General features: G+C 31.7%; 1 protein-coding gene across 1 annotated transcript; it reads left to right on the forward strand.

Annotated features, from left to right (window-relative positions):
• The first annotated feature begins 3,148 nt into the window (after positions 1-3,148).
• Positions 3,149-6,883, forward strand: LOC113851964 (protein NRT1/ PTR FAMILY 4.3-like). The gene is made up of 5 exons (XM_027482232.1): positions 3,149-3,242; positions 3,608-3,825; positions 4,439-4,879; positions 5,755-5,861; positions 5,998-6,883. The coding sequence occupies exons 1-5, from the start codon at positions 3,149-3,151 to the stop codon at positions 6,881-6,883; spliced, it is 1,746 nt and encodes a 581-aa protein (XP_027338033.1).
• The last annotated feature ends 10,897 nt before the right edge of the window (positions 6,884-17,780 follow it).

Genomic DNA, 17,780 nt, shown 5'->3' on the forward strand with positions numbered 1-17,780 from the left:
GAGATAAATGATTAGGTAGATCACGTTTAATTCTTCTCTTTCAACAGTTATTAAATTAACAACTGATAAGCACTTTATGCTTACTCTTCCTTTTACCTTTCATGATCATTAAGGGTGATAGTTTAGAGAAAAGGCTATTAACATTGCATGATCATTGGGTGTTAATAGATTTAGTATAAGTGATTGGCAATCATAAGGAAACCAAAATTAGAATTAATCTAAAGGAGAACATAGAGAAGTGTAAAGATGAAACCATGTGCCCTAGGTTCTTCTTGATTAGTTTATTATTAGAGGTTGCATTATTTTAATTTCTCATTAATTAGTGGTTGGCAGTCATGAAAGATTCTATGAAGGAAGATCGTGCTTTCTGCTGAGTATGACCATGCTTTCTAATCAATTTTCATCTAATTATGACAAAAAAAACATCAATATTATACTAGAAGCCTCTTTATGCTAATTTTAACATAACAAGTAAATCAGTGCAAAAATCTTATCAAATAAGGGCCAAGCATATAAAAATAAGTCATAAAACTCTCTAAAATATGGACTTATCATATTATATGGTAGGTCTAAAATGAAAATGATAAGGGATAAGCTAAGATCAAGCACAAGAATATAGCAATGTCAACTCTACATGGAAAGTGGACTAATGAAAAAGAATTTGAATCAAAGTTAAATTCTATGGCATTAATTTAGGGACAAATCATCCATACACTTAAGCACTTGAATTTAATGAAAGGATGAGATATTTTGGACCTAGCCTTTACAAGTGGCATGAAGTGGCAAAAGAAAGGGAGACAAATCTTTTAAAAATGATAAGGATAAGAACATCATTCAAAATATGAAAATTTTGTGAAAATAAGTAGGAATCATGCAAGAACTAGATTTTTCTTCAAAAATATCAATCAGGGTCCCTTGACACCACAATAAATTCCTAGTCTATGCCCCTTCCCCCAAGAACAACCACAAGTCACTTACACCATATACCCCACCAAAAATCAAGAAAAGGCACACCTTAAAAAAACCACAGTTTCTAAGCTATTTTCAAAGTTTCCCCTAGGATTCCACCAATTCCAATCGAAAAAGAGATTTAAAGGAGGTTAGGAGAGGACCTTTGAAGGTGTCAAGCTCAAGTTAGGAAGAAAGGAACAAAGGGCTATTTAACAGTTGTACAAAAACTAGTTAAATCCAAGTGAGAGAAAGGAGTGCTTAGTCATAAGTTAAGGAAATACCCATACTAATTGAATTATTGAGCCAACAAAATCTCTTTTCCCTTTATTTAATTGGTAGATATTGGTCTAAAAGAATTAGAACTTATTCATTAAAAGAAATAAAATGAAATTCTACAAAATTTGTTGTTAATCATAGAAATCATTGTTACTACTTCTATTGAATTATTAATTTTTTTCTACTTTAATAGATATTTTAATAATGGAAGTTATTTATATGTTGAAATTAGTTAAGAATTTTTCTTTTAACTTTAAACTACTATACCATTTTATTGCAAAAATTTTCTACAAAGATTACGATTTAATTTTGATGGAAACACTATTTTTTTAATTGAAATTTCAAATTTTGTTAAAACATTCCTAGAACTATATAGGCCATGAAATTTTTATATAAATTTGAGTGAAAGTGATATAGGACCTAGAAGAAAATAAATAGAGTTCAAATCGAAATTAAATTTGTGAGGAAAAGTTTAAATTAAATTCATATTCCGGATATTTTAGCAAGTAGAAAGAAAATCAAACTCACACTCTATTAATGGACACTTGTACCTACAGAATTAGGATAAGTGTGTCCTAGGAGAATCTTAGAAAAATCTAAAAACTTGATGACTAGGTTCTATGATGGACCTAATTGTAATTTTTATAAAAATAAACTATAATTTTAAGTAATATTAAGGATATTTTAAGAATAAATTTTATATTGTTTTAATTTTAGTAAAGGACTATTTTAGAAGTAAATAAAAATTTGTTTCATTAAATTTGGAATTAAAAATGTATTTTCTATTGTATTTTTTAAAAATTAAGACAAATGAACTCTTGAAGAAGGCTAAGGTATGTTATCTATATCTTAGCTTCCTAATTTATGTTTATATTTTTAATACAAAATTAGACTCTTAAAGAAAAATAAAAAAAAAATTAGTTACATGATCTTTTAATTTAAACTGAATTAGTTATGAATTTTTCAAGTTAAGGACAAACCATGATGGTGAATCTTTCTCTCTTGAAATGAGAGTGATGGGTTACAAAAGAAGTATCCATAATGTACCAAGAAGAATAATAATAATTACACAAAATGGTTAAACTACACACCTAGTACCGGCGAGGGACAAAAAATAGATTGGTCAAGTTACGACCAATATTGGGGATAGTATGGTACCTAAGCACTAGTAAGAGATCAAGACTAGCTATCTTGTGTTGTTGTAAAGGAATAATGTTGGACTATCTTGACTAATACTCGTGCATTCCATGATTAGTTTGAGTGTGCATTGCTAGAAGTAACCACATAGATTGATGATCCACACAATAAAGATGATCAATGTACCATGTGACACTGTTTAGACTGCAGGCGTAGAACTTCTAATTGTTCAACCATGAAACTTAAAGTAATAATGGATAATCGATTACTCCATTGAGGAACAAAAATGAAAACTATCAAAATTTGATAAGCCATAAAATCTTATACAATAGCAATGATTATTTTATTTATTAGTGTTGTGTTATTTCTTTGAGAAATAGTTTATGGGTTTCATGTACTCACCCTTTCTATTTTGTATGATGTTTCTATGTAATTATGAAAAACAAGATGAGCGTCGAGGGCAAAACACAAGAGATAATAAGACAAGACTCAATTGATACTTTATGAATGGAGGTTAATAATAAAAAATTTAAGTCTCAACAATCACTCTTTTGTAAGATAGTGTAGTAAAAGAAGAGCAGTTGAAACCAGTTTTCTAGTAAGTTCTGGTGTCCTTTACTGCCTAGGTTGAGTCTCATTTTGGGACCCTAGCACAAGTGCTTGGCAATGGCACTATAAATTAGGGACCAAATTCCCTCAAATTGAGTACAACCGTCTGCTTCAAATTTACAAGTTTGAATCAGCACCAACAAGAGTGTGAATGGAAGACAACATGAGCACGAGAATGGCATGTGGTGTGATCCACACTGTAGACTGGAAAGGCAGACCCTCTAATCCTAGCAAGCATGGTGGAACCAGAGCTGCTGCTTTTGTTCTTGGTATGCTTGTGCATGCTATATATCCAATTATCTTTCTCTTAATTAACGTACATGCCTCTTCTTAATTAATCTATGTCCTTGCCTTTCCAAGTTTAGTCAAACTTCTTAATTTGTAACCAAAATTGCTAGTTATTTGCTTTAATTTGTTCTTGTTATATGAGAAATCACTTGGAGATCTGCCAACTTTAATTCCATGACAACATTATGCATACCAATATATTGATCGAGACAGATTATGGTTTTCATTTTCATTTAGTTTACTTTTTATATCTAGCGTGTTATCTGCTATCTCTTGTACGCTACTGATTCCTGACTTTGCTTTATTATACTGTGATTCTTGTTTATATATGGATATATAATTTCAGGGCTTCAGGCATGTGAAATAATGGCAATAGCTGCAGTGGGAAACAACCTCATAACTTATTTAATGAATGAGATGCACTTCTCTTTGTCTCGGTCTGCCAACATAGTCACTAACTTTGTTGGAACTATCTTTCTCCTCTCCCTCCTTGGTGGCTATCTATCAGACTCTTATCTTGGGAGCTTTTGGACCATCCTCATCTTTGGCTTTGTGGAACTTTCTGTAAGCTACCTTCTCTGTGTCTGTGACCACGCGTGCCTCTGTTTATAATCATTACAAAATAGAAAACAGTGATAAGATAATTTTTGTTACTATATATATACTCAAACATGTACTAATTATACTAACACTTGTGCATTGGTAATATATAATTCTAAAATTTTGTACTAATAAAATTATGTTACTATAACTTATCATATTGTTAGTATAAATTAAAAATATTTATATTAATAATTCAATTTACGTACGTTAGAAAAATCTATATTGACGAAAATTAATTTAACAATAAATCGGTAGTCAATATTTTTTTTATGAATATTCTTTTGCATATACTTTTTGTCTCTCCATCTGTATTGAGAGACCCACCAGAATAAGTGGATTACTTTTATTGCCCTACAAATTATATATACCTTCCAAGTTCAGCCAACATTAATGAGAAAGGAATCTTCAGTCATTTACTAATATATAATTGCTAATTTTTTTTAAAAAAAAATTAGTTTTGGACTATTTGGCCAACTAGCTATGAAGAAAATAGGGTGTGCCTTTGCATGTGTGAGATGTGAAAGAGGTAAAGAACATGTTTTTTTAAAAACCGTAACAATTGGATCTTTTATAGGGATTTATATTGCTCTCGGTCCAAGCTCATCTTCCTCAATTGAAGCCACCCCCATGCGATATGTTCATTGATGGAGAACACTGCACAGAAGCTAAGGGCATTAAGGCCATGATATTCTTTTTAGCAATATATTTGGTGGCATTAGGGAGTGGCTGTATCAAGCCTAACATGATTGCTCATGGAGCTGACCAATTCAATCAAGAGAACCCTAAACAATTAAAGAAGCTATCAGCTTACTTCAATGCAGCATATTTTGCTTTCTCCGTTGGAGAACTTGTGGCTCTAACAATTCTTGTTTGGGTTCAAACTCATTCTGGAATGGATGCTGGCCTTGGGGTGTCGGCAGCTGTCATGGCAATGGGATTGATAAGCTTGATATGTGGCACTCTATATTATAGGAACAAACCCCCACGAGGAAACATCTTCATCCCCATTGCTCAAGTATGAATTCTTAAACCATCTTTGTTCTTTCCGTCTCAAAGTATAATACCATCGTGTGCATCTCATAATATAGCAAAGAATAAACAAACTCCAATCCCAATGTAACAAAATATATTGATAAGCGTTAAAAAAAAATCAATTAAAAGATAGAGTTGTAAGGAGCCCTTCTGTGTTGATAACTCTAAAATGAAAATGAGTGTGTTATGAGAAGAAAAAAACGTTATAAAAAAAATTATAATGTAATCAGCATTGTTTATATAAAAATTATTTTTGCCTTTTTTATTTCTTTCTCTTAACACGACTCTCTCATTTTGCGAGCGTAGCATAGTGAAATGTCAGCCATATACGTTTTGTTTACTATATAATCTGAGAGAAAATGGTATACAGATAGGGGTTAATTATTGTCTATACGATGAATGCTTTTTCGTGCCTGATAATACATTGGAACTAAAGTATTAGAGTTTTTATATTTATTTTTCCATAAAACATTCTATGCATCTGAGTTGGAAGTGTACAGTAGTTTATCTTTGCAATGGTCAATTCAGAAATAGAAAATTAGTATATGAGTTGTCATATACAAGAGTGATGTTTGCTGAGTTACACGTAATATAGGAAAGGGTTAGTTTTGTGATGTGTCCGATATGATATTCAATTATTTTTTAACATTTTTTTGCTACATGTTTAGTTATTTATTTTATATATTTTTGTAATATTTATATAAAAAAGATAAAGAAGTAAAAAGAAAAAATATAAATAATTATATACAACGATTTTATATATGATGCTGATTTTTAACTAATAAAAAAACCAATAATAGAACTGTATTGATTCGTAGGGCTTTTCGCTAAACAATCAGTTTACTATTACCCTATCAGGTTTTTGTGGCTGCAATATTGAAAAGGAAGCAGATATGCCCATCTAACCCACAAATGCTTCATGGAAGTCAGAACAGTGTTGGTTGGCAACATAACAATAAGTTCAGGTATGTATGTGTGTGTGTATATTTTCTGCCAATTAATATTCTCATTTAATTTGTCCCCATCGCCCTAAAAAAGGAAAAAAATAATTGTTACGTGTGGTTACGAAATTAGCTATTTAATTAATTTAATTTCATGCAGGTTCTTGGACAAGGCTTGTCTCAGAGTGCAAGAGGGGAGTGGCAGTAACACAACGGAAAGCCCCTGGAGATTGTGCAGTGCTACGCAAGTTGAACAAGCAAAGATATTACTATCAGTTATTCCCATATTTGCATGCACAATTGTTTTCAACACAATTTTAGCACAATTGCAAACATTCTCAGTCCAACAAGCGAGTGCAATGGACACCCATCTCACCAAATCCTTTAATATCCCTCCAGCGTCGCTTCAAGCCATACCTTACATTTTGCTCATTGTTGTAGTCCCTCTCTATGATAGTTTCTTTGTTCCCTTCGCCAGAAAAATCACTGGTCATGAGTCCGGAATCTCACCTTTGCAGCGAATAGGCTTTGGCCTCTTTCTAGCTACATTTTCCATGGTTTCAGCTGCCCTTATGGAGAAAAAGAGAAGAGATGCAGCTCTGAATCTCAATAAAACCTTGTCCATTTTTTATATTACCCCACAATTCTTAATTTTTGGCTTGTCTGAGATGTTTACTGCTGTTGGCCTCATTGAGTTCTTCTACAAACAGTCCTTGAATGGGATGCAGACATTCTTTACAGCCATCACATATTGTTCTTACTCATTTGGCTTTTATCTGAGCTCACTTTTGGTTTCTTTGGTTATTAAGATCACTTCATCTTCTTCAACTGGTGGTTGGCTCCATAACAACAATCTCAACAAAGACAAGCTTGACCTTTTCTATTGGTTACTAGCTGCCCTAAGCTTCCTCAACTTCCTCAACTATCTCTTTTGGTCCAGATGGTATTCTTACAATCCATCCCTATCCCAAGGTGATGCTAATGATAAGGAAAACAATCGGTTTGTCCACTGCTCTATACACCATGGAGCTGACAACATTCCATAGGAAGATAGCAATATTAATTATATATACTCTAGCTACATTAACTAGCCTTGTATTATATAAGTATAAAGCTATATATATAAGAGAAACTGCACGTAAGGTCTGTTTTCGGGCTGACAGCTTCTGTAAAAATGGTGAGAAAATGTCACACGGGTATCTTCTTTCTGAAGCTTAATACATATGTTAGTCTTGTCTCAAATTAAGTCCTATTGAGTTTAAAGTTTAGACTGCTTGATATTTATTTATATAATTCTTGAAACACGGTGGCAGGAAGCTTACATTTTCTTTGTTTTAAAATAAAATCACACACGACCACAATTAAATTAAATAAGCGACAAAACGAAAATAAAAATTCTGACATGCAGGAGAGCGTTTATGAAGTATAAACACATCTATAACCGTGTGAGGGACTTACGTGAGACATGAATGTTGGACCCACATATTTATAGTTGTGAGTATATATACATGCAGTAATAAGTATGGTCCATGTAATAAAACTCTGAAATATATAAAGATTCACTTTTATTGGTATCCAAGGACTTTAACGGGTCAGTAAGGTCAAACTTGGTAGGAAGATTCATTGCATTATTTTCCTGTTTCTCCTTTTCTGACTATGGGATAACTTTTTTAAAAGTGTTTTTCCTATATCAAATTCAAAGCATACATGTAAACATGTGTAAGGGACATAACACTGCTTTCTCATTTTTAGAAGGCAACTTTCAGAGGATATTATTATGATGCGATAGCTTGCCAATATGAAACATGATGAAAACTCCGTATTTAAATTCAAGAAGAAATTGCGTGTGTGCAAGCAAATACAGTTCATTTCTTTTTCTTCTGGCCCTTTGGGTAAGACGGAACTTCTTTCCCTGCATCATTAAGTCCATTTTTAGATTTATATTTGATCACAATAAAATTTTCTGCTCATATTCAAGACTACAATTTTTTTCTGAAAAATTAAAAATAAAAGAGAAGTTACTATATATGTCGTTATTTGATAGTTCTTTTTTGCAATCATGCACCTTTGTGTGATGAAACATGTCTCAAACATGTTTTAATGTTGAAGCCTGATCCCACCTTCTCTCTGCTAAATCAATTCAAATTGGCATCCTACTAAGACAATAGGTACATAAAAATGTTGGCTAAAAGATTTACATAACCCCCACTTCCCCCAACAAAAAACAGCATTAAGCTTGTGGCATTGAGCCCACTTCGGTCTTTGATTATTGTTAAACTCCACTATGACATCGCTTACTCAGCAATTTTTTATTTTTCTGGCTCCTTGTTTATCACTTTTTTACGTTTGACATTTGATGAGAAATGATGATAAAATGGAAGCTTTAAGGAGCACTTAAGTTATAGCTTCAAAATGCTTATGCTAGTTTTCGCAAGCAATAGGGAACTAGTAGGGTTAAGGTGCATGATGTTGAGAGTAAATGACGCCAAGTATACTGATATTTTTATAGTATGAATAAGTTGAATACTGTGATCATAATAATTGCAACTCAATTATTTATTTCTTACTTTTTTTTATTATTTGGCCAACAATTTGAATAAAATATCAATTTTTTTAAAGAATGTATGAAACCTCAAATAAATTCTGTTGTAAAATTCAGAATGAGATAACAAGTGTTTTTATGATTATTATTATTCATTACAACTCTTATGATGAAAAATTAATACTATCAAAAAGCAATAAAGATCGTAAGTTCACTAAACCTTCACTTAAATAACATAATCTCTATTATGATTCAAGTCTTAAAATTGTAATTGAATGTTAAATTCTCTAATGTAATTGAAGGTTAATTCTTTTGACTCAACAATCTTTACCTTAAATTACAAACTTTAATTCTTTATAAATTTTTAACTGAAACAAGCATTAATTTCTAAAGTTCCTTAATCATGTTATTTTATCTTATTTTTAATTCATATCCTAATCTTACAATTCTAACTAGAAATATATGATCCATTATGAATGGACAGAGGCATTAAAAGTAAAGTTAAACAATTAATTTAAAATAAATATTCTTAAATTAAAAGTAAAAATTCAGATTACATACAAGTTAGGTTTAGATTCTTCCTTCTCTAAAGTGTAGTGATTCATAACAACATAAAGAAAAATTACAAAAAAAAAATAATACAAAATTACTGATGAATGCAAATTTTATTAAGTTTTTAAGTAATTTTTTAAGTTGTTTTTGATAGAAAATGTAATTTGGAAGGTGAAAACTACACAAAATATATAAATATTCAATAAAGTCAATATTTGTCTTTAATAAATTCAAATTGTGTGAATTTAATAGAATTCTGATGTAATTTTGTTAGTTTTGCAGGAGATTTTAAGCTAAGAGTTTTGAGGATAAGGATTGAAGAAGATTCAATTGAAGAAAGTGGAAGATTTGAGCTTAAAAGATCAAGAATAAAGTGATATGTGCTACGCGTAGCAACTTTAGGTGCATAGAGTTAACATTTTGAAGAAGAAAATCCATAAAAATTAAGTGCAACCCTAAGTACTGAAAGTGAACACTCCAATAACAAATTCATGTAGAACCTGCGTGCAGATTTGGGTGTATACTCTAACTATTGATAGTAGCCATCCATAGATTCGAGCGTTCACTCTGGTCACTTAAAGTAGCCACACGCAAGGCTTATTTGCACAGAACACATAAAGTAGACACTAGTCATTGAAAGTGTCCATGCAAAATAACAGAATTTTGAAAATGACTTTTTAAGTGTTAACTTTGGATGTTTTGAGTTCTTACTTCAGCCTTAGAAGCTTTTGGAAGGCTTTCAATGTTATTACTCTCAGTGATTAAAGTGTCAACGTGGAAGAAGGTGGGAAAATTATAAAAAGTTGTTGAAAGTTTAGATTTGGGATCTTTTCTAATCTTTTCTCATTTTTTCATTTTCACACCTTAGGAGAGTTAGAGAGGGAGATTAGGGGCAACTTCCAAGCTCTGGACCTTGAGGAATCAGACTGGAGATTAGATTTATGAAGAAATTCTACAACTCCTCTTCTTCTACTCTTTCTCTCTCTTTTTCTTTTAGGAACATGTTCTGATTTCTTTTTGTTAAGGAATGATGGATCCAATTTTGAAATTGTAAATTGATTGTGGATCTGGATTTTAAGACTTTGATTGTATTGAATGTTTAATTCTTTCCTTAATGCAATTGTGAACTAATCATTTATTCAATTGAACTTAGAGGAATCTTCATCAATGAAAATTGAGTTTATTTCTCAGATTTGAATTGAATGTCAAGGTTATGGATATCTTGGGGATAAGAATTCGTGATCTTGTGATATCTTAATTTGTAATGCCTAATGCAATATTTGATTGAATTACACCTAAGGAATTAGGGTATTTTAGTTAGATATTAGAATCAATGAGACAAGAAATTGTCCTTTGATTAATCTAGTAACATTGATCATCAATCAATTAAGGAGCTTAGAGTTCAGATCTACTTTAGTTTTGCAATTGATAAAGAGGGGAAATCAATCCTAACTTTATTCACACATTATTTTATTTCTAAATTTGTAGTTTTGTTTTGCTGTAATTTTCTGATTTATGCACTTTATTGTTTTTGTTTGTTAAATGATTCAAAATCTCTATAAATTTGTTTAGCTCAACTAGTTATTAATTTGTGAAGTAACAATTGATAGACCTAATCTCTAAGGACGATACTTAAGACTCACATTGATTTTTAAATTTTATTACTTGTTACAACTACCTAATACACTTGCTAGTTAGTATTTTCTCCAAATTTTTTGACAATTACTACATGAAAATTGATGAACTAGGCACTTAATTCTTAAAAATGTAAGTTCTTCAACTTAATGTTCACAAGAAGAGAGAGAATTTTAGGAGATGAATGTGCTAACTATAAAAAAACTTTCTAGATTTAAAATTTTTGTGCCACTTATAACCTTTTTAGATATTTTGGTGTTAGTAACGTTAGTTTGAGTGTTATCACGCTATGTAGGTTACACCAATCTAATCTTCTAACATTAACGATGCAGTTCAGAATGTTTTGGTAGCATTAGAAATATTTTTCTTCAAAATTTTCATTTTAAACTTTTTAAAATTAATGGTTGAAATAAAGTAAGTCTAAAGCAATAAAATTAAGAAAAATTAATACAAATTAGTTTATAAATCCAACTTAATCTAAGTCATAATGAATAAATAAAAATTTCTAAATTTACATTATAAACACTCTTATAATAATATAAAATCATTGAATCTTCTCCTTATTTACTTTCAATAAAATGTTATATTGGACACTTACCATACTTAGAACTTAACTTTTTATTTGTCTCTAAATCCTAAACCCTAAAACTTAACTCACATTGTATATCATAATTATTTTTTATTTTTCCATTTCAATTTGTCTTTTTTTATTATTTTTCTTAAATTTTTTTGTTTTTTTGTTTTTTTATTTTTTAAGATTTTTTTTCTATTTCTTTTGTTTTGCAAAATCATTGGTACTCACCCCTAATATTATGTAAGAACTCACCCATGGTCACTTAATGAAACTAAACTAATGTTCTGCTAGATGCTTTTGGCTAGGTAAAAATATTGGTTTTTCATTTGTAGGCTTGTAATGAGCTAATAAACAAAAAAAAAAGGTATATAAAGATCAAGGGATTATGTAAGGGATAATAATATACGGTAAGCTTAATGGCCAAGTTTCAAGTAAGTATTCACAAACAAGAAAATGCCTTTATCATATTCATGCATTTGTGAAAATATAATTTTAATTAAGAAATAAGGCAAGTTTTAGAGTAAGCATATCAATTTGTGACTAAGCACACTAGAAATAATTTATAATTGAATAGGTCCAAAATGTAAAAGCTAATAGTCATTAGACATGAATCATGCCTGTTCAAGTTTATTACTATATTCCATGAATGAAAACAATTATGAAATTGCACTCAATCATATCATAGCATGAATCCAGACAAATGAGTTAATCTACCCCATGCATATTCAAATTATGCTTCAGAGAATATAAATGTGTCAAGAATCATGTTTAAGATAGGGAGAGTGTAGTATATTATTCAATGCCAATCTAATGGTGTTTGTGAAGTCCTTAAATTTTTAATTCCAATATACATTATAGTTTAGTTAAAAATAATGAAAAGAAATAAATTTTCTTTTTTGTTCTATACGTGTAATACATAAATAGGAGAAAATTAAAACTTTTTTTGATAAATAACTCCGTTCATAAATTAGTTAAGGCAGTAAAATAAGAAAAGTCACTACGCCAGAAATAAGCTTTTGGAACGTTAACTTAGACAGCGATTAATAAAAATTACTTTGTAACTATATATTTAGAGAGCAGTTCTCTATTGACCACTCTTAGATCTATACTTATGAGAGCGGTTCTTTGTTAACCGCTCTCAGAACTATACTTTTGAGAGCGGTTTTCTATTAACTGCTTTCTAAAGTCACACATTAGAGAGCGGTTAATAAAAAACCACTCTCTAAGCTCATTCTTGGAAAGCAGTTAATAAAGAACCCCTCTCTAAAGTTATTAAAATCATATATAAATGAAACACGCTTAGCGCATTTCTTCTTCTTAGCTAACAAAGTTGTTCTCTTTTACTGTAAGTTCTATTCGTCTTCTCTGCTCTTATATGTTCTCTTCATCTTCTGTTAATTTGCTCTCTTTGTCTTCTCTCGCTAAAAAATTATTTTTTTCACATATGTAGGTACCTCTTCATTCTCTGGTAGCCTACTCCCTTCATCTTCTTTGTGCTAACAATTAGTTTTTTTTTCACATGTGTAGGTACATCTTCATTCTTTGTTAGCTTGCTCTTTTCATCTTCTCTGCACTAACAAATTGGTTTTTTTTTTCACATCTGTAGGTGCTTCTTCATTCTCTCTTTCTTTCTTTCTTCTTCTCTTTGTTAACAATGAATCATCCATTCTCTCTTTCTTTCTTTTTCTCTATATAATATTAAAAATCATCCTACTAATTTGTTCTATTTTTTCTCTGTTTGCTTGTGTTTGGTTCATGCAGATGTGAATTGTTTGGTTACAACTAAATGTATAAACTCAAGATTCAATTTTGATTTGTAATAAAAATGAAGAAAACTCACAAAGAAATCAATTTCAAATTTTGATTTAAACGTAATAATAAATTAATTTTACTTTGCAACGGAATACTCAAAAAGAAATCAATTTTAAATTTCAAATTCGCGGTCTAAATCTACTTCAATCTTACACCTATACTTTGGAGAGCAGTTCCATACTCCAATCTTAACATTTGAGAGTTGTTGTTTAACCGCTCTCTTAAATATAACACATTAGATAGTACAAGATTTTAGAGCAGTTCTAAAAGCTCTAAAATTCAAAACAAAACCACTCTCAGATATCTATTATGGCATAGTGAGTAAATCATAACTGAATAATTACATTATACTAACGTCAGTTACGTACAGACAGTATAATAATTTACAAATATTTGATAAAATGTTATAGGACTTAGGATAATTAATTACTTAAACAAAATAAAATCAGTCTTAAAGCAGTCACAAACATACTGAGGGCCAGCACTAATCTTCACTATGCCATCCCTTTATCTCAGCTACCTCCTCAAAGTTTAGATCATTGTCTTCTCTAAGATAGAGATCACTAGAATCAACAACGACCTCAACGCCTGTGACCTGCTCAAAAGTCACTCGGGTCGGTCTTTCGAGATGATCATGGTCAAGATAGGAGCACAGATAGCTCACAATAGCTAGAATCCTAACATTTCCTCTATAAATATATATATACAGAGAGTATGATGGATCATATTATTTACAGGAAAATCTAAAGGAATACTATAGTATAGGTCTATCTCCAAGGTATAGATATGTCCAGGTACATTGCCATAATCTATGGCAAACTTAAAGTTACAAGACATCTGATACTCATTAAATACATAATTTATTCTACGATTTACATGATTATCTATCAATCTAATTTGTCCCTAGGGTGCCATCATCCTTATTCCCTGAAAAGTTTAGTAAGGATGAGCATCTATCTTATCATTTAAACATAACACCATTTCAAAGACCAACATCACAGCATAATCATAGTCATGGAATAAAAGAAAACATAATAATATTGATCCCAAAATCAATATATTAACAATTATCAGCTAATTACATAGTATATCAATTATTCTCGCATTATCACATAAGCATATATTCCATCACAGGTCGTTATATTTCTTTCTTTTAAATACACATGTTAGATTATTTTAATAATCTTATTATAGTGGCCTATGTAACTTATAGCATGACTCTAATTAATGATTTAATGTGATGGTGGTTAAATATAAAATAGAGTCATTGAGGGTATAATTGTAAATACAATTATAAGGAAACCCTCCCCCTCTTCCTTCATATAAATTAAAGAGCGGTTACCAAATAGGTTATGTCATTCTCTATTCTCACTTTCATGGTCTCTGAGTGAGCTCACACTAAACGCAAGAAAGGAACTTTCTCTCAACCATCCGAGAGGAGCTAAAAGAGGAAGGAAGAGTTAGAGAAAATACCAAGGGATCAATGACATCAAAGAGAGAGGTAACATTAAGGAACAATGAATTCAGGTTAGTGCTCTCTAAACCCTTAATTGTATGAGAACCATATATTGTGTTCTGAGAGCAACGTAATTTAAGATCTCTAAGGGAAAAGGTAATTTCATAATAGTCATTGCATAATGGAAATTACATAATGGGTTAAAGAAAATTCTAACAGTTGGTATCAGAGATAAGTTATGAATTTTGTTGATTCTCCATAAGAGATTGGTTCTCCTTTAAAGTTTTCCCCAAATTACACGAACCCTAGGTATTTTATATGATGGATTGGCATTATTTTGATGTTGAATAATTGTTTTAGATTCAATAATTAAAAATCCTAAGGTTTTGGACGCTAGAAACATTGGATTTTGAATCTGTAATATGAGCAGGGTCATGTATCAGTGAGCAGGGCCATATATCAGGGAGCAGGGCCACGCATTAGGGACAAGCACGGCCATGCTTCATCAAAGCACGACCTTGCATATTGTAAGCACGGCCATGCATCAATTATAAGCACGACCATGCATCAGGAAGCACGGGCATGCTTCAGGAAGCAAGGGTATGCATCAGAAATAAGCATGGCCTTGCTTCATCGAAGCACGACCATGCATTAAGTAAAAGCACGACCGTGAATAGGAATTTTACGACAGAATAAGGAATATAATTCATAAAATATATAGATAATTTTAGAATTACATCAAAGTGAATTTTATTCACCAAAGTGATTAAATTGTCAAGTTAATTAATTCTAAATTCCATTATCATTATGAGAAATTCACAATTTAGTGCTTAATTTTAAGGTTAGCTTGTTAGTCACCAAAGTGGCCTGGCTTTAAAAGTTCTTTAAGCATTTAATTGTATGTTGTAAATTGTTCAAAATTGTTTGATGTTATATGGAAACATAAAGAGTGAACAATTTAGCTCATTAATTATAATGCTAGGAGATTGCCCAAAGGTGGATCATTGCATATGATTAATGACATTAAGGAGACATGTAAGCACTTCATAATATGTTTGTATATCCAAAGATGACTTGCATATTGGTTTGAGTGACTGGTTGTCAATTAAAGTTGTTTATTAGCATCATTATAGATAAATTATGTATTTAGGTGTTACCCAAAGGTAAACTTATATGCATAATTGATAATGGTTAGCTGTCTGAATCTATTAAGTTTATTCAAAGCATAAATGTTTAAGCATGTATTCAATGGATTCAGTCTCTATGAATACGTATGGCATGAGCAATGGCATAGTCAAGTTCAATGGGCTTAATTATGATGATTGGGCTGAACAAGTTCAATTCCAGCTAAGTATTATGGACTTAGACCTAGCAATCATTATGGAACAAGAGCATGTAGCCATCACAGAGACCAATACTGAAGAGGAAAGAACTCTTCGTGAGGCTTGGGAAAGGTCAAATAGGCTGAGCTTGAGCTTGTTGAAGATGACTATGGCTGAAAATGTGAAACCATCAATGCCAAAGACTGAAAATGCTAGGGAATTTATGGCAAAGGTAAAAGAGTATGCACAATCAGACATTACTGACAAGTCCATTATAGGTACCCTGTTGACTGAGCTAACTACTAAGAAGTTTGATTGGTCACGGCCCATTCATGACCATGTGACTGACATGATCAATCAAGCGGCAAAGTTGAAATCAATGGGCATGGAAGTAAAGGAATTCTTTCTAGTACAATTCATTTTAAACTCCCTCCCTCATGAGTTTGGTTAGTTCCAGGTGAATTACAACACCATTAAGGATAAATGGAACATATAGGAAATTAAGGCCATGCTGGTTTAGGAGGAAGGGAGGCTGAAGAAGGTAAAAGAACACTCCGTCCATCTCACATTTCATGAAGGGGCTAGTAGTAGCAAGACTAAGCCAAGTAAAAAGGACAACAAGGACAAGAAGAATAAGGCCTTATTAAAGGTTCGTGAAGGCCGAATCCAGAAGGGCCAAAGGTGCTTCTTCTGTAAGAAGACTGGTCACTTCAAGAAAGATTGTCCGAAGAGAAAGGTTTGGTTCGAAAGGAAAAGGATTTCTTTCGATCCAGAGCAGAATAAAGGCACAGATAGAAGGAATAAGGACTTACAGATTAATCTTGCATATTGGTTGCTGCATAGATCTAGAAAAGTGTCTTTATGTTCCTGAATGTGCTAGAAATTTGGTTTCTGTTGCAAAGTTGGATGAATTTGGTTTTAATTTTAAGATTGGAAACAGTTCCTTTTCTTTGTATAAACACTCGTACTATTTTGGATCTGGTACATTAATTGATGGTTTATATTGTTTCAATCTTAATGTTAAATTTGCTGAATCTTTGTTTCATGTTGAGAATGCTATTAATAGTAATTTGAATGTTCGTGATGAATGCTTTGCTTTCTTGTGGCATCAAAGGTTAGGTCACATATCCAAAGAAAGGATGATGAGGTTAATGAAAAGTGAAATTTTACCTCAATTGGATTTTGTTGACTGGTATGTATGTGTGGATTGTATTAAAGGACAACAAACTAAACACACATCAAAGAATCCAGCCACAAGAAGCAGTCAACTCTTAAAGTTGATACACACTGATATTTGTGGTCCGTTTGACATCCCATCTTGGGGTGGTGAAAGATATTTCATTGCTTTTATTGATGACTACTCACGTTATTGTTATTTGTATGTGTTGCATGAAAAAAATATCAATCAGTGGATGTCTTACATGTGTTCATTGATGAGGTGGAAAGGCAACTAGATAGAAAGGTAAAGGTTGTGAAGTCAGATAGAGGTGGTGAATATTATGAAAAATCTGATGAAAGTGGACAATGTCCAGGTCCATTTGCAAAACTTCTGGAAAGTCAAGGCATATATGCACAGTATACTATGCCTGGTACACCACAACGAAATGGTGTGGCTGAAAGGCAGAATTGTACTATCATGGAAATGGTTAGGAGTATATTTAGTTACAGTTCTGTACCTATGTCTTTGTGGATGTATGCATTAAAGACCGTTGCGTATCTGCTTAATAGAGTTCCTAGTAAGGCAGTTTCAAAGACTCCTTATGAACTGTGGACAAGAAACAAACCCAGTTTAAGACATCTTCATGTCTAGGGTTGTCTAGCAGAAGTAAGAGTATATAATCCACATGAAAAGAAGCTTGATGCTAAAACCATAAGTGGTTATTTCATCGGCTATCCTGAAAAATCAAAGGGGTACAGAATCTACTGTCCTAACCATAGTATGAGAATAGTTGAGTCTGGAAATGCAAGGTTCATTGAAAATGGTTAGTTTAGTGGGAATGGTGAAACGCGAAAGGTGGAAATTAAAGAGACACGTGCAAAAACTCTTATA

Source organism: Abrus precatorius, unplaced genomic scaffold (genome assembly GCF_003935025.1).
Source record: "Abrus precatorius isolate BTA unplaced genomic scaffold, Abrus_2018 Scaffold10, whole genome shotgun sequence".
Lineage (NCBI taxonomy): Eukaryota > Viridiplantae > Streptophyta > Magnoliopsida > Fabales > Fabaceae > Abrus > Abrus precatorius.